Genomic DNA, 24,312 nt, shown 5'->3' on the forward strand with positions numbered 1-24,312 from the left:
CGGAATTTTACATTCCAAAACTGGCGACGGCGGCTACGTGTTCTTCTTTATCCGGCTTCGGTTTCCACTCCCCTGCCGACATGCATTATAAAACGTTTTACTGCCCCTTTAAGAGCCGCCGAGCTCCGGCGCTGCGGCCGAAGGATTTGGCAATGTGCCACAGCAGGAAAAGCTGGCGGGGTCCGGAGAGACTGCCTGCGAGCTTAGTCGGAGATCTCGGCGGCGGCGTTCCTCTCGCCCGCCCGCCCGCCCGCTCGCTCTCTGCACACTGCCGAGTCCTTGCGGCAAATCCCACACCTGAAAAGCGAAACATTTTGCACGCTCTTGTCTTTCGCGTGCCGAGGATTTTATCGCCCTTTTCTGTCTCCCTCTCGACGACTGACGCAACTGCTCTCGCGCCTCGCCGTGCCCTTGGCGTCTCCCCCGTGATAGTCACACAAACCATTTTTTTTGACACAGCACTGAAAACAAAGTCTTAAACGGAAAACAAAAGGCTTTTCCAATTTGTCATTTTGCCATTAATCCGTGTTCATGCGTTATTGGTATTTTTTCGTTGTTGCTGTTCGCAGTTATGCGGCCGTTTCCATTTGAACTTGTCAAAAAAAAAATTGGCAACAATTAGGCCACGTCTCTTCTGCATGTTCATGACGGGAGAATAGATTGCCTAAGTATAAATTAGTACCGAATTAATGAAGACTCCTGTTTATGTAGTGCAATGTTACGCATTTCTCCCGTGTTCTAGTGTAGTATAATGTGAGTTTTCTGTACGAACAATCGTATAAACTTGGCTACATATTCGTAAAAATGTTCCATGATACTTTCGCCCTTTTCTCTGCAAAGCGTGATAGCAGCGTCTAGTAAATCCACGTCTCTCGAACTCTGAGCGCTAGCGGTGACCATAAACCAATTTCGCCAGTGCCCTAAGCGCAGTTTAATGACGAGGGAAAGCTCGTCCCCGGTAGCGCGCCGACGAAGTTTAACCTTTGTCTGCTTGATCGTGCTTATCCTGACAAGGTAAACGGTGGAGGCGCCAAGATTGCAGCGCACCGGCAGACTTGCGTGTCGCGCACTTGCCGAAATTCAGCCCGTTAATAGATATCACAAATGCGTATTCGCTGTCGTGATCGGAGACTTAAATTGTAAACCGGCCTACCTGCTTTTTTTTTTTTTTTTTTTTTTTTTTGCGGTGAACAAAGTGCTTCGCGTTTTTTGGTTTGTGACTGATGCCTTTGAGAGGCGTTTTCTACACTATAAGGGGTGAGTGACCTCGCGCTGACGCCCCCACCCCCCACCCCCATCCCGGCGCGTTGAATGCGAACGCCGTCGAAGGTCCGGAAAACGAGCGCGGGGGAGAACGTGACTGAACGGGGCCGCGTGGAGTTGTAGCCTGGTCCGCGAGGCAAGGCCGGGATAAGTCTTTAAGGCACGGGGAGGGAGCGAGAGGAACGCGGGCATTCACAGTTCGTAAAGGAGGCCCGATAAGGGAATATTTGGTAAAACAGTAAATGCCTTTGTTGATACGAATTAAGTTGTTTATTACTGTTGAGATGTTGTGCCATTAACGCCTGGCGTGCATTAGTTGGTTATCCGACAATCTAAAGTGTATATCTGCATAAACCTTAATATAGTGGAATGGTTGCTGCATTAAAAATACCCTTTATTAGGTATGCCATGTACTGTTGTAATTGCTTATTTTCTATTGTGATCACGCGCGGTGGGCTGTAATTGCAGGCTACGAGAACCCCCTTGTTTAGACATTCGGGTCCTGTTGCTACACGGGTTGCCATGGAAGTGACGAAAACACTCCGGCAGCGAGAGATTTTGTGCGTGCGTGAGGCCTGCCTGATTGATGAGACGGGGCAGACTGCCTCTCTCCTTCGGCGGCAGCGGCCGAGACCACGTCTCCAGATAAGGCCCGGGTCTGCCTTATTGAAATCTGGGGGTCTGTAGAGCCATCAATAACGGAGGCGCGGCGCGCCTGCCCAACAAAGCTCCGCTTTTATGTCACTGCCAAGCGGTGGGTCTGGGCGGCGTCATCGCGAGGTGATTGCATCTTCCTCTGCAGCGCCATGATGAAATCCCTCCCCCTCCGCGGACGGTGGGCGCTCTCTCTCTCGCTCTCTCTCGCTCTCTCTCTCTCTCTCTCTCTCTCTCTCTCTCGGGGGGGTGTGTGGGGGGGGATGGGGTATGCGCGCGATGAGGCTCTTCTTTATCAAACGTTCGCTTCTGATAACGGAGTCACGTGGCACAAATCCTGCTCCGCAACCTGGACACCGGCCATGCAAACGCAGGCGTGTTTCGGAGAGAGAGACAGACAGACGGAGGCCTGACCGGAGAGTCTGTTTGCTTTTCTTTTCATCTTTTTTCTTCTCTGCGAGGCTTTGTACTGACACCGCACTCATGCGATCTCGCCAAATTGGTGCAGAAGACCCCCCCCCCCCCGCTCGCTTTACCCAGAGCTACATTTTAAAAAAAAAACAACTTTTTATTCGTCACTAGCTAAACATGTATGTCCTCCACCTTTAAGAGCATAAAAGCATTTGAAAAACAAGACGAAATGCACTACGCGCTCATCAAACGGTAGTGGTCACGTGACCGTGAACGTTGACGTTTGAGATCAACCCAAATGTCGTTTTCCTCCTGTAGGTAATTGTCCAAAAGGGATGGTGATGAACAGAAAGTCCAGTACGAACTAATCAAGAAATACAAGTCATCATTCAAAGCATGGTAAGACTTACAACTCCCTTTCACGTGTATTCTACAGTGGTGAACTCCCTGATGCCCCCCCCCCCCACTTTTTTTTTAACTGACAAAACGTTTCTTCACTAACACTAGTGATGTGCACTAGTCCTCTACATCCCAGTTCTGGTTTCCTGCTGGTTGTTTCCTCTATTGTTTATGTGTGTACGCCGGTAGGATCAGTGTAATTTAGATCCTCGACATCTCCTTGGCGTAGATATGCACCTCGGTCTCTCCTGGGTGCGATGGGAAGACGGATCTGAGCTGTCTGCCGGGTGTCTCCTAAAGCATACATCAAAGCCACGTCTCCCCCTGCGGAAACCTTGGCGAGGCTGACATTTAAGACCGATCTCGCTGTCTCCATTTTGTGACCTTGACTGACATGATGCGCTGTGACTTTCGCGCTGTTTCCCTAATCTTTTCCCCGCCAATGCAGGCGGTGACGGGAAATTTATAACTCTCATATTTAAATCTGGTTTGGCGCGTCATAGATTATCTAAAGGCCCCCTAAAATGCACAGAAAAGTTAATCATAAATGTGAAACTTTGATAATATTGGTATATGGATGTTATCATAGTTTGGTATATTGCCCGTCACTGTAATGCATTTCTTGCTTTTCCTGCAAAAAATGTTTTCTTTTTAGGTAGATGGACAGAATTAACCGGAGGTTGGTTAGTTGTTGTGTGGGTGAACTGATTGTTTTGTTCTCCTCCCATCTGACTTCCAGGTGGATGCAAGTGCAGCCTGCAGAATGAACCCCCTGGCAGCGCTTGGCATTGATCGGAGCAGCCTGATGCGGGAAAATCTCCATGTTCATGGGAGCATGGTTTATCCACCAGGAATTCGGACCTTGCAGACAGAGAAGAGCTACGTCGGAGACCGCATCCCAGACTTACTCTACAAACCCGATGTGTCGCTGGACAGCAGGAAGGCCACCAATGGTTACGTAGGACTTTATAAAAGCCCCCCACCAGGGATTCAGAAGCCACTGGTTGTGCCAGGGACTGGGACAGACACCCTGGGTTTGGATAGGCACGTAGGACCCGTGGATAAACCCTCAGAGCTGGGCTTAAACGGCGGCAGCGGCAGCTACCTGCGTCTCCCGTGGGTGAGCCCTTACCACGACGCTGGAATGTACCCCTTTCTAGATTCCACCAAGTATGCCGCTCTGAACATGTACAAAGCGTCGTTCATGTCACAGCCTTCGCCCTACCTGCCCCAACACCTTGCCTACCAGTCACTTTGTGCCGGGGCAGGAGGCAGCGCAGCAGGTGCTGAGCGCTTGTTCTACATGCCCCCTTACCCACCAACCCCTATTTCCTCTCCGCTTCCCCCTCCTCTGAGGATCCCGACTGCCACGGTAGCTCCTGCGGCACTTTCTCCGCTGGTGCACCACCAGGACAAAACCTTACAGAGCATCGGGCCGAGGATTCACCACGACCCTTCCGCATTCGGGCAGCAACCCTTACATCAACAGACCCAGTCTCATCACCAGCCGCAGAACGAGAGGCAGCACCCGAGCAGCGGGAGTATCAGTGGCGGCGGCGGCAGCAAATCCAACCGAACCCCTTCCAGCAAGAGCTCAACCAGTCACAGCAGCAGTATCAGCAGTACCAATAGCAGCAGTACCAACACCTGTGTAACCAGCAGCTCCAGCGTGAGTATCCCAGTAGACTCGAGCCCTTCTCTGGTGATGCAGGCACCCCGCTCCGCCCCGCGCCCCTCCCAGCCCCCGGGTGCTCCCCCGCCACTTGTGGACAGCACTTCAGACTTTCAGAAGTCTGTCTTTCGGAGTCCTTCGTCCTCGTTGTCCTCCTCCTCTTCTCCGGCAGTCTCCCACCCCTTCTACCTGTCTCAGGAACATCGTTCCCCAATAAGGCCAGCCAGTCAAAAGCCCAAGTGTAAAGAAGGGAGCTCAGAGCAGCACAGGGCTGGAGGAAATGAGAGGAAAGGCTGCAGCTCGCCTGCGAAAACCTCCACCGAGAAGCCCACACAGCAGGGGGCCCCTACCAAAGACCCAGCAGACAAGCCTTTAGACCTGTCCGCCAAAATCATGGACTTTGAAGGACCGCCTAACGGATTCCCCCCTTCAAAATTAGAAGCTTTGGCAAAGCTGGGCTACTCCCCCAGTTCTCGTTATGGACTCCCACCAAGCAGAGAGCTTCTGAAGGAGACTCTGTCCCCATCATCCTCCACCGTCAGCACTTCTTGTAAAACACCGGAGAGGCCCGAGATTATTAGCACTTTACCCTCCTCCTGGGTGGTACCCAGCACAGCCCAGGCGCTCAGCTCTGAGTCCAACCACATCAAAGGTTCTACGGTTATCAAAAACAAGAATCTAGACCATGTAATCCCGCAGCCACGGAGCTCCTCCTGTCCACGGATTGGCGAACCCAACAGTGGTGCCGTCCCCAATCCTGCTCCCGTTGTTGTGACTTCAGCATGCCGACCATCGTCAGCCTCCCCATCCCCAAAGGTTAATGGGGATTGGCCCAAGTCTACACCAACTCCACCGGATAAGCCACCACCCACTAATCGGGGAGGTGGTCAGCCGTCAGCCTCAAAGCCTGCAAAGACCCCTAAAAAATCTGAAACACCTGAAATTGGCTTCAAACCCCAGCAGCCTCACATAGAAAATGGACATCCTCCCAGTCACCTCTACATGGCCCAAGGTGAAAGCTACTTGCCCACCAGCTTAGCATATGCCAACAGGTACCTCCCATATTCTGTTCCGGAGAGCATGTCCCTCCCACACCTGCCATTGTCCAGCAAAGGCCCGGTGTACCCTCACCCAGTCCTGCTGAGCAACACTGGCCTGTATTCCACACGCATGCCTCACAAGCCTGCCCTTCCATATGGACTCCCACCCAGTCATGGAGACTATCTAACCTACCACGACTCTCAAGAGATGGTTCATCCCCTGATGTCTCCCCACTTGCCTCTCGACCCTAAAGTCAACGAGCGACTTGAACGGAGGTCCAGGCCTCAGGAGAAAACTTGGCAGCATGAGGAGTCTCCGTACAAGCAGCAGAGCGCCTCTGACACGGACACGCGTTACAAACCAGAGAGGGAGTCAGAGGGGCCAGAAGTTCTGGGCTCCAAGCCTCCGAGCAAGCCTCACACAGCGAGCAAAGAGGAGATCGTCTGCATCGACCTGGCCCAAGACGACACAGATGGCAGTCCTGAGCCAGACAAGTACAGCACCGCGTCTGCCAAGCAGAGAGAGCCCAGCAAGCCAGCCGGCAGCGGGACAGGCGACGGGACTGGGAGTGCTGGTAATTCCGAAGGGAAGGCGCCAGAACTCATGCAGATCCTGCGCTCCAGCCAGCCAGTCGAATCCAAGCCAGCTGAGCCTGACCGGCAGCCAGAGCCCCACAGCCCTCCTGAGACGCAGGAGAGGCCCGAGTCTCCCACGCAAAGCCAGGGCGACGAGGAGAGCTCCAGCGAGCGCAGCCCGCTGCCGCCCCTGCTGGAGGAGCAGACGCTGCGCTGCGCCAGGACCTCCGGGGACAGGGTTCGACCGGACGCTGCAGGCTTCAAAGCCGATCGGCACCACGCCATTCGACAGTACATGGACCTGGGCAAGGGGCGACCGGAGAACGCAGAGTCCCACGAGGACGAGGACGACGGGCATGGGTGCTCAAAAAGCAAGCGGTCCAGTCTGGCCAAGAGGATAGCCAACTCGTCCGGCTACGTGGGTGACCGGTTCAAGTGTGTCACCACTGAGCTTTACGCGGACTCCAGTAAATTGAGTCGGGAACAGCGCGCCCTTCAGGTAATCAAGACATACTGTAACTATGTCAGGAAACAAACAAACAAAAACAAACAAACAAACAAAAAAAACAAAAAACAAATCTAGCCTATCCGTAACTTTGGTTAAGCTCTGCGCTTGATTTCAGAAGTCACCAGATGTTTTTACCGTCAGCGCACACTAAAATCATAAACATCAAATGCTACTTCCAAGGGATTAGGCTGAAGTGTTTCTGAGGAATGCCTCATGCATTTTATTGTCATTTACGTGCTCAATTTAAATTTTGGTGCAATATCAAAGAACAGTCACCGTCACTCGTAATTATAAAGGCCTTGGTCGGACTGCGAAGGTTAAAGCTTGGCTATAACCCGAGCTGTAACGGCCGTAGTTCTGCTTTGAGGCAGGTCTTGCGTCAGACAGCCACGCTTAGTCATATTGAGCGCCTTGGTAATTATGGCTGGCTGTTACCCTCACACACCCCCCCCAGTTTTGCACTCCCCGCTGTGAGGCTGTCGAATAGCGGGCAGGCTCTGGCGGCAACCGTGAGAGAGGGAATTAACACAACATGGTGTGTGTGTGTGTGAGTGTGAGTGTGTGTGCGCGTGTAAGGGTGTGTGTCTCAGTTAGCGGGAGAAAGAGTTAACACAACATGCTGTCTGTGACTGTGCTTGCCCATTCGAGCGGAAGCTCAGCTGCTGTGTCTGTGTGTGTGCGCACGTGTGCATGCGTGCGTGTGCATGTGTGTGCCTAGCACATAATGCTTCAGGCATTCGCTAACCTGCAGGCAAGCCCTGGAGACCGGCAGAGTGTCTGTGGGTGTGGGTGTGTGTGTTTTCTTTCAGAGTAATAGTGCTTGTGTGTGCGGCACAGTTGCCCTTAGCCACACACACACACACACACACACACACACTTCTACAGGACTTCCATCCTGTCTCCCTTGTCACATACACACACACACACACACACACATATCCCCAGGCCCCTGATCACTGCGCACGCAATGGCAGACCTCCCAGCTTAAGTGAAATCCGGCCCATTCATTTCTGATGGGGAAGATTAGAGGTCTTCAGCTGCAGCAGCGAGTGCTCTGCCTGGCAGAGTCATTAGTACGTACACACACACACACACACACGCGCGCGCGCGCGCAGGCACGCACGTCGAGTGCAGAGAGACGGGGAGAGAGAGGGATCGGCGGGCCCCGTTCACCACTGCATTTGTACACTATCGCATTTGCAGAAACGTCCAACGATGAGCAGAGGACTTTTAAAGACAACCTGCATGTTTTTCCCCAGAGGGTCCCTGGCCCAAACTGACACTGTTAATGGCATTCCATTTTAGGAGTCCTTTCCAGTCCACGAGAGAGGTTCCTCTGTGCTGGGGAAAGCAAACCCTCTCTGTCGCTCTGAGCTTTGGGATGTTTGTACGATGGCTCAAAACACTCATGGTGGCGGTTTTTGTTTGTTTGTTTGTTTGTTTGTTTGCGCGTTTGTTTGTTCTCGTCTAAAGACTCACCCGAGTTTAAATTTGCATGTTTTAAACAGTTCTGATTGATTATGCCTATCGAAAAAAAACTTCCGGAAAATCTAGCAGCAGACGTTAAACCGGCCAGCTCTGCGTTCTTAGTGCCATGCTGTACAGTCAGACACTACCACTCAGTGATGGATCCCCCTTTTAATTTTTTTTTTTTTTTTCTACTCAATGTGTTACTGTGTTAAGTGGGGTAGGATTCATATTGACTGTTTCAGTTATGTTTAAATGATTGTAATGACTGGAAAAAAAATATTGAGCACGCATTCTAATTACTTAGATGGATGTCCTAGCTGCAGAGGACAGTAATTTAAGTCAACCAGCATCTAACTGTGAGGTTAGTTCCTTAATTTTTTTTTATTACTAATCAAAGTTGAAATAAGTAACACCTGGTGTTGCCCTCCCCCCACAGAAGGCTGTGTAGTGACTCAGTGTTTTTCTCCTTGTGTTGGCCTGTAAATTGTGGGCACACAAAATCTCTCTCTCTCTCTTTCTCTCTCTCTCTCTCTTTTTGTGTCTCACTGTCTTGTATAGGAAAAATGAATGGCATGGCATGACTTTCAAATCAGTCTCTCTCTTTTTTTTTAAAAAAAAAATGATGCTTTTAACTGCATTGCTTTCTACACACAAACAGTCTTTTGCTGTGTGTTAAGCTTTTTTTGTTTGTTTGTTTTTGTTTTTGTTGTTAGTTGTGCTGTTAGCGTTGTTAGCCACGAAGTGCACAAAAGGAAGACATGAGTCCCGGTGCTCTCGATTGCGAGTAATCTTGTTTCTGTACGTGCGTGCGCGTGTGTCTGTCTGTGTCTGTGTGTGTGTGTGTGTGTGTGTGTGTGTGTGTAGCGTGCGATGATGCGGTTCTCAGAGCTGGAGCTGAAGGAGAAAGAAGGCTGCGCTTCGACGGCGGGGCTGGGCCCCGGGTTGAGCCGGGACAGGGAGCGCGAGAGGACTTCAGCAGACACCCAACACAGGGACACAGAGTGTGAGCGAGGTCTGCAGTGCACACGACCCCCGGCAGGGCGGACAGAGCAGTCAGAGCTGCACAATGGTAAGAGGCTATCGCGCACACACACACACACACACACACACACACACACACACACACACACACACACACACTCTTACTCCTCGTCTGTATTCACACCCGCTACCTGCTTCTCTCTCATACTTACTCAAACCAGTCTTTCCGTTTCCTTTTGACTGCCGCGTGTTTCTGCCTGTCATTTCTCTCTCGCGCGCGCTCGTTCCGTCTCTCGCTCGCTTGCTGGAGTGAAGGGGGACATCCCCTTTCGCTGTGGCTCTCCACACTGCAGATCAGCCCAGCGGATACAGCGCGGTAAACAGCACTTCCTTCCCAGCCACCCTCAGACAAAAGGCACACGCACGCACGCGCGCGCGCGCGCGCACACACACACACACACACACACACACACACACACACACACACACACACACAGACAGCATCGCCTAAGCTCACTCCCCCCCAAAACATGTCGCTTTGCTGCGTTTCGCTGTCACTGTTTTTTTTTGTTTTTTTCCTCCCTCCACTTCTGCTAATGGAACGACGCCATTAAATTTCCAAATGTACATAAATCGTGTTTGTGACCTCCCTCTCTCCCGAGACTCTGCCACAGGCCAGGGTGTTTGTGTCGGGGCGCGCGCGCGCGCGCGTATGTGTGTGTGCCTGCGCGTGTGTGTGTATGTATGTGTGCGCTCCTGAGGCGTGAGGTTGGTGGCTGTTTTGGGAGCTCTGTGGCGAGCCGAGAGTCTTGGCCGAGTTACTGGCTGGCCCGGAGGTGTGTGTGTCACCGCACGCCATACTGGGCACAAAAGAATCCTCACTGAAAACAGAGATGCACACAGCATCTCTCTCTCTCTCTCTCTCTCCATGTCTCTCTGTTTCTTGCTCTTTCTCACTTTTTCTCTCCTTCTTTTGTTGTGTGTATTTCTCATGCTTGCGTTCACACCCTGCCACGCGTGCTCCCCCCAACACACACACACCCCACACCCCCTTTCTCTTTCTGGGTTATTAGTGGACATTTTTCACTGGAATGGTCGCGCCAACTCTCTCTATCCGGGTGCAGGGAACAATGTTGCCATGGAGATCCACTTTGGTGGAGAGTTGCCATGGAGCTGACGTAGCCATGAATTATGGGATGCATGTGTCATGAGATGCGTGCGTGCGCGTGTGTGTGTGTGTGTGTGTGTGCGCGTGTGCCTGGGGCACAATTGGCGCCATTCTTGTCTGGGCCAGTATAGGGGCAATCCCATGAGGCCCACTGGAGCGTGCATGCGTGTGCAAGAGAGAATGTTTACCGTGTGTTGTGCTTCTGCAAGAGTTGACGAACTATAAAGAGTTATGAGGGTTAAGCATAACAGGGAGTGATCAGTGTGTTTGTGTGTGTGCATGTGATGCTTTGCAGTCCCAACAGAAAGTGTGTGGCAGCTAATGGGAGAACGCTCATTTGGAATGTGGGTGTGTGTGGTGGGGACAGGAAGCATGTGTGTACGGCGTGTGGCTGCTGTCATATGGCACAGCCAATACGCTGTGAGTGTGTGGCAGGCACGTGTGTGTCTGTGTGCATGAAGGTCGGTACGGAGGGAGCGTGTGCACATTTGTGTGGCGGGCGGTCCAAAGAGCGAGCCCCCAGCGTCGGTTTCTGATCCACGCTGCCGCTCTCGGCTGCCTGGAGACATTCACAAGTCTTTTACTGCCATGGGGGGGAGAGGGAGAAGAAAGAGAGAGAGAGAGGGAGAAGAGAGAGAGAGAGAGAGAGAGGGAGCACGAGCGACGATGGAGAAAGGGGGAGGCGCTGGATCACTGCCTAAGCTCTCGGCACGGATGTTTCAGGCTAATTTAAGCTCGGAGAGGGAGCGGGAGGGGAGGAGAATGGTGGGTGTGCGTCTGTGTGTGTGTGTGTGTGTGTGTGTGTGTGTGTGTGTGCGTGTGTGTGGGTGCTACCCTGCTACTCCCTCTGTGTGGGGAAGGGTGTGGTGAAGCTAATGCAAACATGAGGGCGTCCAGGGCTTGTTTTTTCCTTTCCCTCTCTCTCTCTCTCTCTCTCTCTTTTTCTTTGTCTGGTGACTTCTGCTCCAAAACACCCCCTTTTTTGTTTATCAGTTTACTTTTTTATAAATGTTTACCCAGCCAGGACATGGATGGTATGGTTAATGCTTTGTCTTTGTGTGCGCGCGTGTGTGTGCGTGGCGCAGGTGCAAACCGGGTCCCCGTCCTGCAGCGCTGCGGCCCGCTCTCCAGTCTACCGCATCGCCACGGTGACGAGAGGCGGCCGGCCCGAGAGCAGGGCCAGGGGCCTGTCGCTGCTGCCGCTGCCGTGGCAACGCCCAGGAAGCGCACACTAACCCAGGAGATGAGCCAAGGCCACCCCGATGGAGACCCCTCGGCTGAGGAGCGCGAGAGAGACGGGGAGAGCGAGCGAGCAAGGGAGAAGGAGAGAGACGAGGAAGACGACGCCCCGGCTAAAAGAGCCCGGCTGACGGCAGGTACTTCCTCTCCGTCTGTCTGTCTCACACTTTCTCGCTTTCCAGCTCTTCTTCTCTGCTCTCTGATCATATTTTCAATTTGTCAGTTTGCGATTATGGACCTCGCGTGCGTGCGTGTCCATCTGTCCGTCCTCTGGGTTGCTACGGCTTTCTGCCTTCAATAAAGGGCGTTTTTGGACCAACATCAAAACAACCTTTGTGTAGCCCTGATCTTTTCAACATTCTGCTAATGTTTGTGTGATTGTGTAGTTCTCCTCTAATTGTAGTGCTTTTTATGTATTGGGGGGGGTTTGGTTTTTGCACCAATCCGCATGGAGCCATTCCACCCTCGCGCACACTCGTAAGGGACTTTCCGCTTCCTGTAGCCCCGCACCCACAGTCCTGTTTACATATAAACACTTCTGCGCCTGCAGCAGCCGTCTCAGAGGACACGGATGTTTAGGGGCTTCTTCCTGAAGTTAGGACGACAAATCCCCAGCAGAAAGCACACGCTGACACAAAACCAACAGAGTAATTATAGTGTACGACATCAGTGTTGTGACACTTGACTAATACGGTCTTAACTTCATTATTATTATAGCTATCGAATGGTTTTAGATGGGCAAGAAACACACACACACACACACACACACATATATATAAATTCTAGTGAGAGAAATTTAAAGAGGTATTTGGAAACAGTGTCAATGATTTTGCAAGTGTGACTAAGTGTGTGACGTTCTCCTCACTGAGACCCTGCTGGTGTGTTTCCCCTGTCAGTCCTGCCAGGGGACGCGTGGCGCCAGCCGTCGGAGCAGGAGGTGAAGAACCTGAAGGTCTGCATTGAGCTGACGGGCCTGCGGCTGAGCAAGCCACGCCAGCTCCAGAGCCTGCAGGAGCTGTGGGCGCGGCAGGGGGCGTTGCCCCACGGCAAGCCCCGGCCCTGCGGGCCCAGCCTGGGCCCCACCCCTGCCCCTGCCCCCTTCCTGCCTTCGGCGCCGGCCGGCCAGGCGCGGAGGGAACAGCCAGAACCCTGCCCCCCGGAGGCAGCCAAGGCCCCACCCTGCGCGGAGAGACGGAGCAAGACGGGCGGTGAGCCAGACAAAGGAGCGAGACACCGGGGGGAGGAGGAGAGAGGATGGGGAAGAGAGACACTGGGATACCCGGACGGAAACACAGGTGAAGAAGTCGAGCAGTCCAGACACACACACACACACACACACACACACACACACACACACACACACACAGAGCACTTCACTGCTTCAGGGCCTCGTGCTGCTGTTATTCTGGCTTCTCTGGGTTAAACGGGAACGGCAGGTCTCAGGCAGGCGGGATCACGGAATCGTGTCCGCTCCACTTGGAAGCGGTTCAGCGTGTGTTAGTTAGCGCGCCCTCATTACCGAGACCTGCGCTTTCCTGCTGCCTGCTGATCGCTTTACGAGTAAGCAACGGTGCGTTTGGAGCCAGACTGCGTGCGTGTGTGCATGGTTAAGATGGTTTCAGGGGGTGTGCGTGCAAGTGAAAGGTTGTTTGTGAGCGTGTGCGTTCTCAGTAGATTTTTGGGCTTGCATCTCGGCCCGACTCTCTGCCTGTGTGTGTGTGTGTATGTGCGTGACCGTGCCGTGCGGACGTGTGTGTTAGGATTTATGCTACCCTGACCCACAGGTCTCATGCAGCAGTTTAATGAGGGAATATTACTTCCCCCAGCAGTGCTCCGACGAGCAGGAGGCGTGTGTGCTTTAACGCGGCATTTTCACACCAGCGCTTGAAAACCTGCCATTAAAGCCAAAAAAAAGAAGCGGGTGGGGTTCCGGCTCCAACGGCAGCATTTCTCCCACAAGTGCTCCCCGTGACCCCCGAAGAGGGGCAAGCTTCGGGGCGGCGTCCCACCTCCAGTACGGAGGGTTGGTGGAGGTGTGGGCGTGGCTGGAAGGCTGAACCCGGGGTTGACCTTGGCACGAGGGAGAGACGAAGCCAGCCTCTGTACAGACAGGAGAGAGGAAGAAGATGGGTGAGGGAGGGTCAGTGAAAGAAATGGGGGGATGGGTGGAAGAAGAGCAGGAAACGGCCCCAAACGCACGCACGCGCGCGCGCAGCCACAGCCGTCGACCGGCAATAATGAGTCCCGCTGACTGACAGCAGCCTGCCTCTCTCTCTCACACTCACACACACTCAAACTCAAACTCAGTCAGCTATTTGCACAGTTGTGGAATCTCATGGCTCATTGGGCTGAGGCATGCGTTGTCTGGGCGATGGTGTTACGACACCAGGAGTGTGTGTGTGTGTCTGCCCATCAGTGTCTTGGCTTGGCTGTTGTGTTGGCATTTTATCAAGAGTCTGCAGGCATGGACTGTGTGCAACAGAGAAGCTGGAGCCCCCCCATCCCTGTCTGTCTGCTTTTCTGTCTCTCTCGCTTTCTCTTTGGGTGCATGTCCCTCACTCTCTCGCAGTAAGATTAAAGGTGGTTAGCTAGTTTGTGCATTAAGTTGTGTGTGTGTGTGTGTGTGTGTGTGTGTGTGTGTGTGTGTGTGTGTGTGTATCCTTCCACTTCTGTGCTAATGGGAGGCTAGCATCCCCCAGATGTCCCTGTCAAAATTCGTCTTACACTACATACTCTTGTGCACCTTCTCTTTGCGCATATCTCTACAAACACTTGCGCACACTCCTGTCATAAAGAAGCCATACGCCCTTGTGCACGCTTATACACACACACACGCACACACACTGCGGACTAATCTGTGTCGCGTGTGGCAGGGTGTCAGAGTAGCAGTGTGGGGAACTCGCAAGGGGTCCTAAGTGCTCTCTCTGTGTGTGTGTGTGTGTGTGTGTGTGTGTGTGTGGGAGGAAGAGTTTAGTACATTTTGATTTGGTTTTTGTTGGATTCATTTTAAAAACATTCAAGCTATTGCTTTGCCTTCTCTAGCACATTCATTCATTTATCGTGTGTGTGTGTGTGTGTGTGTGTGTGTGTGGTGGCCCCGGAGGGTCTCGAGGACGTAATTAGCCCGTTGGAAGGCGAGTGCTTCACAGAACCTGTCCAAAAGATCAGGGTTTCTCTCTCTTTCTCTTTCTCTCTCTCTCTCTCTCTCTCTCTCTCTCCCCCCCCCCCCTCCTCTCACACCCACACACCTGCGCATTTGTGTGTGCGTGCGTGTGTGAGAAATTTCCCCTCCGCTGTAGGGCTCGCGCCGTTCTCTCACCAAGAGATGGAGTGAGCATGCACGTGCGTGTGTGTGTGTGTGTGTGTGTGTGTGTGTGTGTGTGTGTGTGTGTGTGTGTGTGTGTGTGGCTGAGAGAGTGATGAATAATGGAACAGATGTGGAGCGCAGGTCTCGCTCTGTTTCAGCTCAGCTCCCCTGCTCTCTCTCTCTCTCTCTCTCTCTCGCACACGCTCTCTCTCTCTCGCTCTCTCTCTCGCGCACGCGCTCTCTCTCACTCATTTTTCTCTCCCCCTCCCATCTCTCTCTCTCTCTCTCTCTCGTTCGCTCTCTCTCTTCCTCTCGGGTTATTGTTTCATCGTGCTGCATTATCCAGAACTCCGATCACGTGGCAGCAAGCGAAACGCCTGTGTCTACGGGACTCGCGTACACACACACGCACGCAGGCACGCTCGCGCGTGCGAGCCCTCACCACAGCCCCTGCCTGCCTCGTTTCCTGCTCGTTTTGTTCGCGGGGCGGACGGCGCTCCCCTTAACGAGGCTCAACCGACCGCCGCCTCCCTGTCTGCCTGCGTCACCTAACGAGGCCTTCACGAGCCTCCCATTCATTCTGTTTCTTTGTGTGTGTGTGTGTGTGTGTGTGTGTGTGTGTGTGTGTGTGGTGTGTGTGTGAGGGAGACAGGGACACACACACGCGCTGCTTTCTCCGCTCTCTGAACTCCGGCTCTTTCTCTCCGCAGCCGTTCCGGTCCTTTCCGGAGTCTGCTCCCCGGATGCCTCCGCGTGTAAGCCCCCTCCGCTGCCCCCCTCCCGCCTCTCCGACAAGCGCCTGAGGCTCAAGGAACGCCGCAAGAGCAGCTCCTCGCCCTCACCTGACCCCGCCGATGACCTTTCACCCCGGCTACGCTGCCACGGCGACCCGGAGAAGCCCAAGGGCAAACGGCAGTGCAAGACCAAGCACCTCGGCCAACGGGAGCTTAGGATGATCACGCCACCGGCCAATGAGGAGTGCCCCGAACTCTGCCCCACCCACCCGCTCAAGGTGAGCTGAGCTCGTGTGTGTGTGTGTGTGTGTGTGTGTGTGTGTGTGTGTGTGTGTGTGTGTGGCTGTGGTTGCAGCTGGGAGATTCTGCGTGCCTTCTCACCTCGGTTCAGGGCTATTTTGAGAATCTGTCTCCAATCACAACGGCGTTAATCTTCCCAATTAGGAGCCCCACACTCCTCTTGGTCGACTCAGCACTGATGTGTGCGTGCCTGTGTGTGTGCCTGTGCCTGTCTGTGTGTGTGTGTGTGTGTGTGTGTGTGTGTGTGTGTGTGTGTGTGCGTGACTGCTGTGACCTCCTCTTGCACCGAAACGCAATCTCCCAGTAGAGGAAGAGAGGGAGGGGGAGTGAAGGCTGTCTGAAGTCTGGCCTCTCTCTCTTTCTCTTTCTTTCTCTCGATCTCTCTCTCTCTCACTCTCTCTCCCTCTCTCTCTCTCTTTCGCTCTCTCTCTCTCTCTCTCTCTCTCTCTCTCTCTCTCTTTCGCGCTCTCTCTCTCTCCCTCGCTCTCGCTCTCTGCTCTGTTTCCCCTGCGGACCAGAACGTCTCCCTGGTGAAGGAGATTCTTCAAATGACTCACACGGTAACAGCCCACGTTTAATCCACGCACGTGTGCGTGCGCGCACGTCCTCCCGGGCAGCGGCTTGCAGCTTTCTGGCGTGACTATAAATCGAAGTCTCTTTCCGCAACCCTGCGCAAGATGGCGGCGGAGATTGCTTTGTCTCTTAGCGTCTCAGATACTTTCGTTTCAATGTGAAATTGTCTTAGATTGGTGTCCTTGGACAACTTGAACTAAATTGCTTTGCGTCATTATGTTCGGTGGCAAAAGAGACTCGGGTTGTTTTAATGAGTCTGAAGGAGCGGATTTCACAAGTCTGTCACAAAGTCATTTTTAAGGCGGTGGGTTGAGATCACCGTAGCAACCGGCCAGTTTGTTTGTTTCTTTTAGTTTGTTTGCTTTTTTGTTCACGTAATATGACAGAAACGGTCTTTCACAGAAGAAATGACCGGAGAACGTAGCCTATCGGAAACCGTGCGAACTTACCGAACGACCCGAACGCGCTCCTCTACAACGGTTCGCCCCACTGCCTTGTGGGATTGCCACACTGTCAGTGCACCGTGAACAACATTTAGCAGCTGGCGTCATGACGACCGAAAGCTTAATCACGTATCCTGGGCCCTGTTATCCCAGACGTCGTGCCAAAAATCGTCTCAGGTACACAGGTTACTTAAGTACGAGATTTCCTTTGTGACAGCAAAATGACATTAAAAATAGCCAGGACTCCGCTCAAAAATAGAATAATATAAACTTCCTACTGCGTGGTTCATCAAACATAGCAGGATAGTGGACTACCAGTGGCATCGGTGTCCCAATCCGCTAGTACAACAGTACTCGAGTATGTGAATTCTGTTCTCGTAGGGAAATGGTATACTGGGCGGTACATTCTAGTCAGGATGCCACATGTTTCGTGATTAAAAATTTTTTCTTCCTCCACACCCACGAAACAAATTCCGGCATTCTTAATTAATCGCACACCCGCGCGCTCACACCTCTGGCGCGCATCTGGTCAGGATTTTTGTTCCCAGAATTCCATAATCGTCGGTGAGGAACTACTGGGAATGTCACTGTACTGTGAATGTCGCGGTTGTTTTGTCGTTCTGACTAGCTGATTTAGTAAAAGCTTTTTTGTCGGTTGTCTTTCCAGGTTTTTTTTTTTTTTTAAACAAGTGTAGCTGGTGGGAAACCAAGATGAATTAGACGTTTAAAGGCCACTTGACCGATACCGTTCAGTTACCGTGTGGCGTGTACGTGAGAGTACCGGACCACCGGGGCAGAAACCTCCCGCCTTTCGGTACCTTCGACTTACGATTGAACACTTCGAAAGCTCATAGAATCATGTTATTTGAAACAGTGTATTACTACTATGAAAATGTACTCCGTTTTAAAATGTACTTTTCCAGAACGTTTAGCTATATTCTAGCTACAACTGGTAGCCGTAAGTTAACTAACGTGGCCAGGGCCGTCGGACGTCGTTTAAAGAAACAGCTTATCGCGACTGCTGCGGTTTTGTTGGTAAAGGCTGCCTAGCTACTCTATTCTACGAATACACACCAAAACAGAGCAGCCGAGACGCAGCTACGGTTGTGGGAGCCAAAGGTCTAACGACTGCCTCCGAAACGCTGTCGAATTGGCTAAAAGATTCGAGTCGACTCGATTCCGCAGTATCATCCGGATCTGGTGTGATTTCGTTGTGGATCGGATGGAGGGCATGCTACGTTCTACATGGTCAGTACATCCTGCCTCGACGTGGCCGCTTGCGAGGTTTTTTTTTTGTTGTTGTTGTTGTTTGTTTTTGTTTATTTGTTTTTGGGGGGGCGGGGGTTGCTCGGGAATGACCGAGTTGTTTTGGTGGAAAAACGCCACTTCCATTTCCCAAAGACGGGTAAAACTGGCTCGAATTTTGCGGCCCCGGTTTGTCCAGACAGCCCTGTCTGGAATTAACGTAACCGGATTGTGTTCCTCCAGCCAGCCCCGAGAATGGGCTTTGTTAGCAGGGCCAGATTTGGAAAAGTGGAAGTCTCGAGTTCTTCCAGAGCATCGGCCACATATTGGGCGCAGCCTTCAGTGTTTCTCTGAGCACTGGCTATTACCGGAGTGTGTGTGTGTGTGTGTGTGTGTGTGTGTGTGTGTGTGCGTGTGTGTGTGTGTGATGACAGCTGCTTTGCTGTGGAACTCCTCTGGGGTGGGCGGACTCCCAGCCTCCGCTCGCATAATCTCACTGGCCCGCTGCCAGACACACGCGCACGCACACACGCATGTGCACACACACACACACACACACACATTTTCCATTCTCCCTCCTTTCTTCCGCCCTGCTGGTCTCCATAGATAGTGAACGTGAGTGCGTGCGTTTGTGTGTGCGCTCGCGCGAGTGTGCTTCCTGTTTAGCTTTTCCCTGGCAGGGAACGTATGCTGATGGAGAAACGTCCGCCGATCTGTGACTTTCCATCCACCACACACACACGCACACCAGTGCATGGACTCTCCACTGCTCCAGTTGTTTGTGTGTGGGTGATGTTTATTTTAAACTGTTTGTGTCTGCTCCTGAAGTATACCTGTGTGCGGGGGTGTGGGGGTGTGTGTGGGTGGGTGTGGGTGTGTGCATGTGTGGTAGAACACATGTGCAAGCTCCATTTTATGATGTTCTTCTGCGCCTGTGTTTTAGTGGTGTGTGGTGAAAAATGCCTATGGATATAAATGGTTAGTCAGCGCGCGCGTGTGTGCGCGCGCGTGTCGTTTGACTCCTCCTTTGAGCCGTGCTCCCATCTCTGTCCTCAGGTCGTGAAGCGCTGTGCGCTGAAGCGTGCGGCCTCCCCCTCCGATTACGAGCCGACCCCGGTTAAACCTCGCACCCCCTCCCCTGCCTCGCCCGCCGACCCCCCTTCGCCCCCTCCCCCGGCTTTGCCCGCCGTGGCGGCGTCGCTGGTGCCCTTGCCCACGCCGGTGCCCGCGGAGCCGCCCGCCAGCCGCCCCATGCCCCCCGAGGCCCGCCGACTGATCGTCAACAAAAACGCTGGCGAGACTCTGCTCCAGAGAGCAGCGCGCCTCGGCTACGAGGTAAGCCGCTTTGGGTGTGTGTGTGTGTGTGTGTGTGTGTGTGTGTGTGTGTGTGTGTGTGTGTGTGTGTGTGTGTTTCTGCTCACGTTGCCTCACTTCCTTGTAGTCTCCCCCTTTCCTCTCTCCCTCCCTCCCTGTGTGCTTCTCTCTCTCGCTCTCGCTCTCTCTCGCCCTCTCGCTCGTTCGCTGGCTCACTCTGCGGCTGGCTGCCTCCTCTCTCGCGCCGTTCGCATCTCATTAATTCTGCGTGAGACAGAGTGTGACATGTGAGAGCCCCTGACAGGCACGGAGCGATCGCTTAGCGCTCACACACACACATATACACACACACGCGCACACACACACACTCTCTCTCACACACACACACACACACACACACACACACACACGCGCGCAGTTGCCCGCTCTCTCCCTCTCCCTCCTCCTGTTGTGCACACAGCCTCTCCCTCCCTTTCCTTTTTATATTGCGCCGTCTCGTCGCTCCCCCTCCTCCTCCTCCTCCTCTCTCTCTCTCTCTCTCTCTCTCTCTCTCCTTTTTTGCTATTGCGTGCACACACACGCACACACTTTCACTCGCGCGCACACTCTTGCTCTCTTTCTCTCCCCGACTTGCTTTTTTTTTGACCTCCCTCTTTCTCTCCCACTCGCTCATCGGAAATCTTTAACTCTTTCCTTCCTCGCTGTCTGGATGTTTGTGTTCTGAAATCTGGGATTTGTAGAGGGAAGCGCTCCGCGGGGCCAGGCTGGGACGCGCTCACCTTGTCGCTTCCCAATTTAACATGGTATTCTTTAAAAAAAGAAAAAACGGAATTCCAGAATCGAGGGCTGGCCCGGGAGTTTCTATTGTCCTGAACGTTTTCTGGATTTTTTTTTGTTTGTTTGTTTGAAATTCCCTGTCAATCTGTGGCTTTGTGTATGCAGAGGAAAGAGTCGGATTACTGGAATAATAATGCAAAGTGCTCTGTCGCGTATTGTTACAGATGTGGGAATAAATCCGGCAACTTATAGGCCAATGCAGCCGTATCAAACTCAAAGTGGCTTCTCATCAACGTACCTAGTTAAATATATACACACAAATATATACACAGAGGTTAGGCATTTGTTTATTTTAATATAGAATTATTCCAGACTGTCATATTAACCCTATTAGTGTTCAGTCATCTCACGGAACCTGCGTCTATGCGAAGACGCATATTTTCAAGATCGGTGGGGATTCATTGCGGATAATGGGAACATAACAGGAATGAGAGATGGCGGGGAGAAATGGATTACGCATGGCCGTCAATTCAGTTCCGAAGTTCCCATAGTTTTAACATTATAGAATTCCATGGATGTGGGTTGGAGCGCTGGTGTTTGCTGGTGTATGCCAGTGAAATTCCGTAGACATGGAACGGTGAGCATGCCACACCCACGTACCGGCGCCGTTCCGCGGGTGTCGCGCTGCGACGGTCCCTGGTTGCGGGATCGCGCGGCGGCGTTCCGTGCCTAATTTAGGCAGATTAATGGGCCGCTGGATTAGTTCCGGCAGCGCGGCTGAAAGGCCTGGCGCGGAGCACAGGAAATGAGCGATTACTGCAGCGAGCGCATTCGTGCTCCCCCCCTCCATCCCTCCCGCCCGCCCGCCCGCGCCCCTTTCCCGGTGCCGTGCCGCTTTTTCATCTCTGCCTTTCGCTCGTGTTCTCCGCTCACGCTCCCTCTTTCTCTTTCCGTGTCTCTCCCTGGCGCTCGCTCGTTCCAGTCCCCCTGTAGTGGCAGTACTATTATCCCATGCAGGTGGACAGAGCCTTTCCTTATTGCGTTTATTTACTGTGCATTTTCTGCTACCAGCAGTGGGAATGTTTCAAAGAAATAACAACACTAATAATAATAATAATAATAATAAATAATAATTAATAATTAAGATTGGGGAAGCGAGCCAAGTTTGTTGTAAAGCTGGCCTCCAGGAGAGTCTAAGTGTCAGACAGAGCAAGGCTTGTTTGCGGTTTGCTTTTGCCGTTTCTCCATCTGTCTGTCTGTCTCTGTCGTGCTCTCCTACCGATTTGGGTCGGGTTTTTCCACTTTTATTTATACAGGCTTTTCTCAGCTGGGGAGTAGCGGTGTTCTTTAGGTGTATGTGTGTGCGCGCGTGTTTACTTTGTGTCAATGTCCTTGTTTACTGGAACTGACTGGGCAGCGCCGTCTGCCTCCGTATCACGCAATACTCTGATAACACACACGCACGCACAGTGGCAGCTTGCCCTGGCCTATTTCACCCCCCCTCCCCCTCTGCCACACACTCTCGCCCTCCCGTTTGCTCCCTGGCGTCGTTTTACTCGGGCTAGTTTGGAATGAAAACGATCTTCCTTCCTGTAAACCTTTCGTGCGTCCGAGCGTTGGTAAAGCTTCCAGCGTCTGCAGTTAAAAAAAACCCCAAAACAACAACCTTTCGGGCGTCCGAGACGAGTTTCCAAGTTTCTTCCTTTTTTTGTTTATTGTCTTTTTGGATTTTTAGTTTATACCGCAAATTGGCTTGTGTTTTGGGGCAAGCGGAACCGTCCACATATGCCCGCGTTCTCGCGCGCCCACACACACACACCCCCCTCTCCTCCTCTCGCAGTGGCTGATGTTGAAGCGTGCTGTCGGGTACTGGCTCTCGGCCATTAAGGTCCAATCAGAGATCTGACGAGTACTCTTCCTAATCTCCGCTTTAATTAATCACCGGCCCGAAGGCGCTAAATGCGCCATGTTTTAGGCCATTAGCTACCCGTGCTGCACGCCTCTCGCGCTCACCGGCCTGCGCGCAGGCCTAATTAACACCACCGGGGGAAGGAAGCGCGCGGGAGTCTCCGGATTTTTAATCGAACGGAAATGCCGCCTTATTTCGCAGCACCACTGCGCGTGAATTCCTGCTATCACACGTGATCTACAAATGACGGCGATTTAAACGTTTCCAGCGTGTCGAGCTGCGGTGAGAGCGTTTCAGGGGGAAAAGCCCTCGCTCGCGCGGGAGGTTGCGCGCTCCGCCGGCTTTCCCCGCCGATCCGTGAGTGCGGCGGCTCGTGCGCCCCCGCCCCGAAGGCGCGCGGGCTCTAATGCCGCTCTAATTCCGCTCTAATGCGTCTGGTGACATCCGGTTAGAGGCGGCGGTCCGCGCCGAGCCCCGCGCGTGCCGTAGAGACGTGGCAGGAGCAGCGGAGCGCTCGGAGCACGGCGCGCGCGGCCGAGGGGGAGGGCGAAAGAATGTAATCCTGTGGCGTCTAATATTCCTCCCTCACCGTCCGCTTTAATATCCCTCCTCCCTCTCTCTCTCGCTCGCTTGCTCTCTCTCTCGCTTACGCAAGCAAGCTTTTTCTCTCGCTCGCTCCCTCCCCTGCTGTACGCCCTTTCGCTGGCCTTAGCGGGCGGGGACAGCCTGTCCGCGTGCGGTATGTGTGTGTGTGTGTGTGTGTGTGTGTGTGTGTCTTTTCACAGGCGGTCGGCGGCGGCTTGTTTTTCTAGCCCTTCGGTTTTTCCTCCCCCTCCCCCGCTGCTCTGCTCCCTCCACGCTCCGCTTCAAACAGGAAGCTGCGTTTGTGTGTGTGTGTGTGTGTGTGTGTGCGCGAAAGATAAGCCACGAGCGCTCACCGCCCTGCCAGGGCTGTGTGTGTGTGTGTGTGTGTGTGTGTGTGTGAGTGAGTGAAGCCACAAGCGGCTCCATGGCGCTGCCACGGCTTTGAAATATGACATGGCTACGCGGTCGATCTTGTCAACGCACCTCTCGCGCCATGTGTGTTTGCGCATGCGCACTGGGGCGTGGGGGCACGCAGCACCCATGTGACCAGCAATAAATGTAAAAGCACCTAAAAAGCAGTAATAAACAAAAATTCATCCCACAGTGAGTGTGTTCACACACTCTGCTTGTTCTTTCCTTCTCTTCCTCCTGCTCTTTTTATCACCTCTCTGTCTCCCTCCCCCCCACTTATTCACTTGTTCCAAAAAAAAATCACTCCCATCACAATAATTTTACTTTCTTTAAGGATTTGTTTTGTGTGTGTGTGTGTGTGTCTGTGAGACAGACGATGGCATTCTAGGCTTCGGTTTTACTTATTTAAGATGCACTCCGTAGTGAATTAGAGCGAGTGGGGAACTGTGTTTTCATGTTGGTTTCTAAGTGCGTGCACACACGTGCGTTCTTTGTGAGCGCGTCCTTCAGTCAGGTGTTTAGCCACTAAACACGGAGTTGTTTAGCACTAAAGTAAATAAATCCTTTTTTTTTTTTTTTTTTTTTTTTTTTTCGCACTGAAGATGTTTTCAGTCCACTGCATTTCAAGTTCACCACCGTGGCAGCCGGGACGTTAGCGCTCCACGAGCGGGTCAACACCCCACAGTTCCTGTTTGTTTGAAAAGACCCACACGAGTTCGCATTGCCTTAAGAGTCTAATGGAGGTGCTGTGGGGGGTTTTCACTGGAACAAAGGGTTTAGAGAGAGTGCGGGCACGCGCGCGAGTGTGTGTGTGTGTGTGTGTGTGTGTGTGTGTGTGACAAAGAAAGACAGATACACTGCAAGTATTGTCTCATGCATGTGAGTGCGCGCGCACACACAGATGGCATGTGCCATTCGTCCTTTGAAAGCCCCACCCTCCAGCTAAAGAGCTGATGTGAGCCGTGTGTGTGTGCGCTCAAAGGCAACCCTCACCACAGGTGCTTACATGCACACACGTAACCTCGGAGGAAGTTTGACCTCTGACACGTGTGTCTCGTACATACCACACAACAGCAGTAAATCTTCACATCTTTAGCCTGACACACCGGTGTCTCCAGTCCACACTTTTTGCGGTTTGTAAACACACACGCACACAGTAATAACCTGACTCATCTCTCTCTCTCTCTCTCTCTCTCTCTCTCTCTCTCTCTCTCTCTCATATGCATACACGTCTCCTTTCAGTCTTGGCCCATCTCAGGAAATGACGACAACCAGCCCCCATTGTCTTTGAATCCCAGTCTGGCACGCACTCTCTCTCTCTCTCTCTCTCTCT

At 52.8% G+C, this 24,312-nt stretch overlaps 1 protein-coding gene across 3 annotated transcripts in view; it reads left to right on the forward strand.

Moving 5' to 3' along the window:
• The window catches only part of bcor (BCL6 corepressor), a 40,440-nt gene that overhangs the window by 5,811 nt on the left and 10,317 nt on the right, over window positions 1-24,312 (forward strand). The window contains exons 2-9 of one of the 3 annotated variants that reach the window (XM_035520837.2): window positions 2,647-2,727; window positions 3,467-6,514; window positions 8,298-8,354; window positions 8,858-9,062; window positions 11,228-11,518; window positions 12,278-12,676; window positions 15,399-15,700; window positions 19,040-19,318. In XM_035520837.2, the coding sequence (XP_035376730.1) occupies window positions 2,725-2,727; window positions 3,467-6,514; window positions 8,298-8,354; window positions 8,858-9,062; window positions 11,228-11,518; window positions 12,278-12,676; window positions 15,399-15,700; window positions 19,040-19,318 (4,584 nt within the window). In that variant the 5' untranslated portion in view covers window positions 2,647-2,724. The remainder of the gene's footprint in view (window positions 1-2,646; window positions 2,728-3,466; window positions 6,515-8,297; window positions 8,355-8,857; window positions 9,063-11,227; window positions 11,519-12,277; window positions 12,677-15,398; window positions 15,701-19,039; window positions 19,319-24,312) is intronic. The other 2 variants (XM_035520839.2, XM_035520838.2) reach the window with 2 other exon arrangements.

Source organism: Electrophorus electricus, chromosome 23 (assembly GCF_041902795.1).
Source record: "Electrophorus electricus isolate QZ-2024a chromosome 23, ASM4190279v1, whole genome shotgun sequence".
In the NCBI taxonomy this organism is placed as follows: Eukaryota; Metazoa; Chordata; class Actinopteri; order Gymnotiformes; family Gymnotidae; genus Electrophorus; species Electrophorus electricus.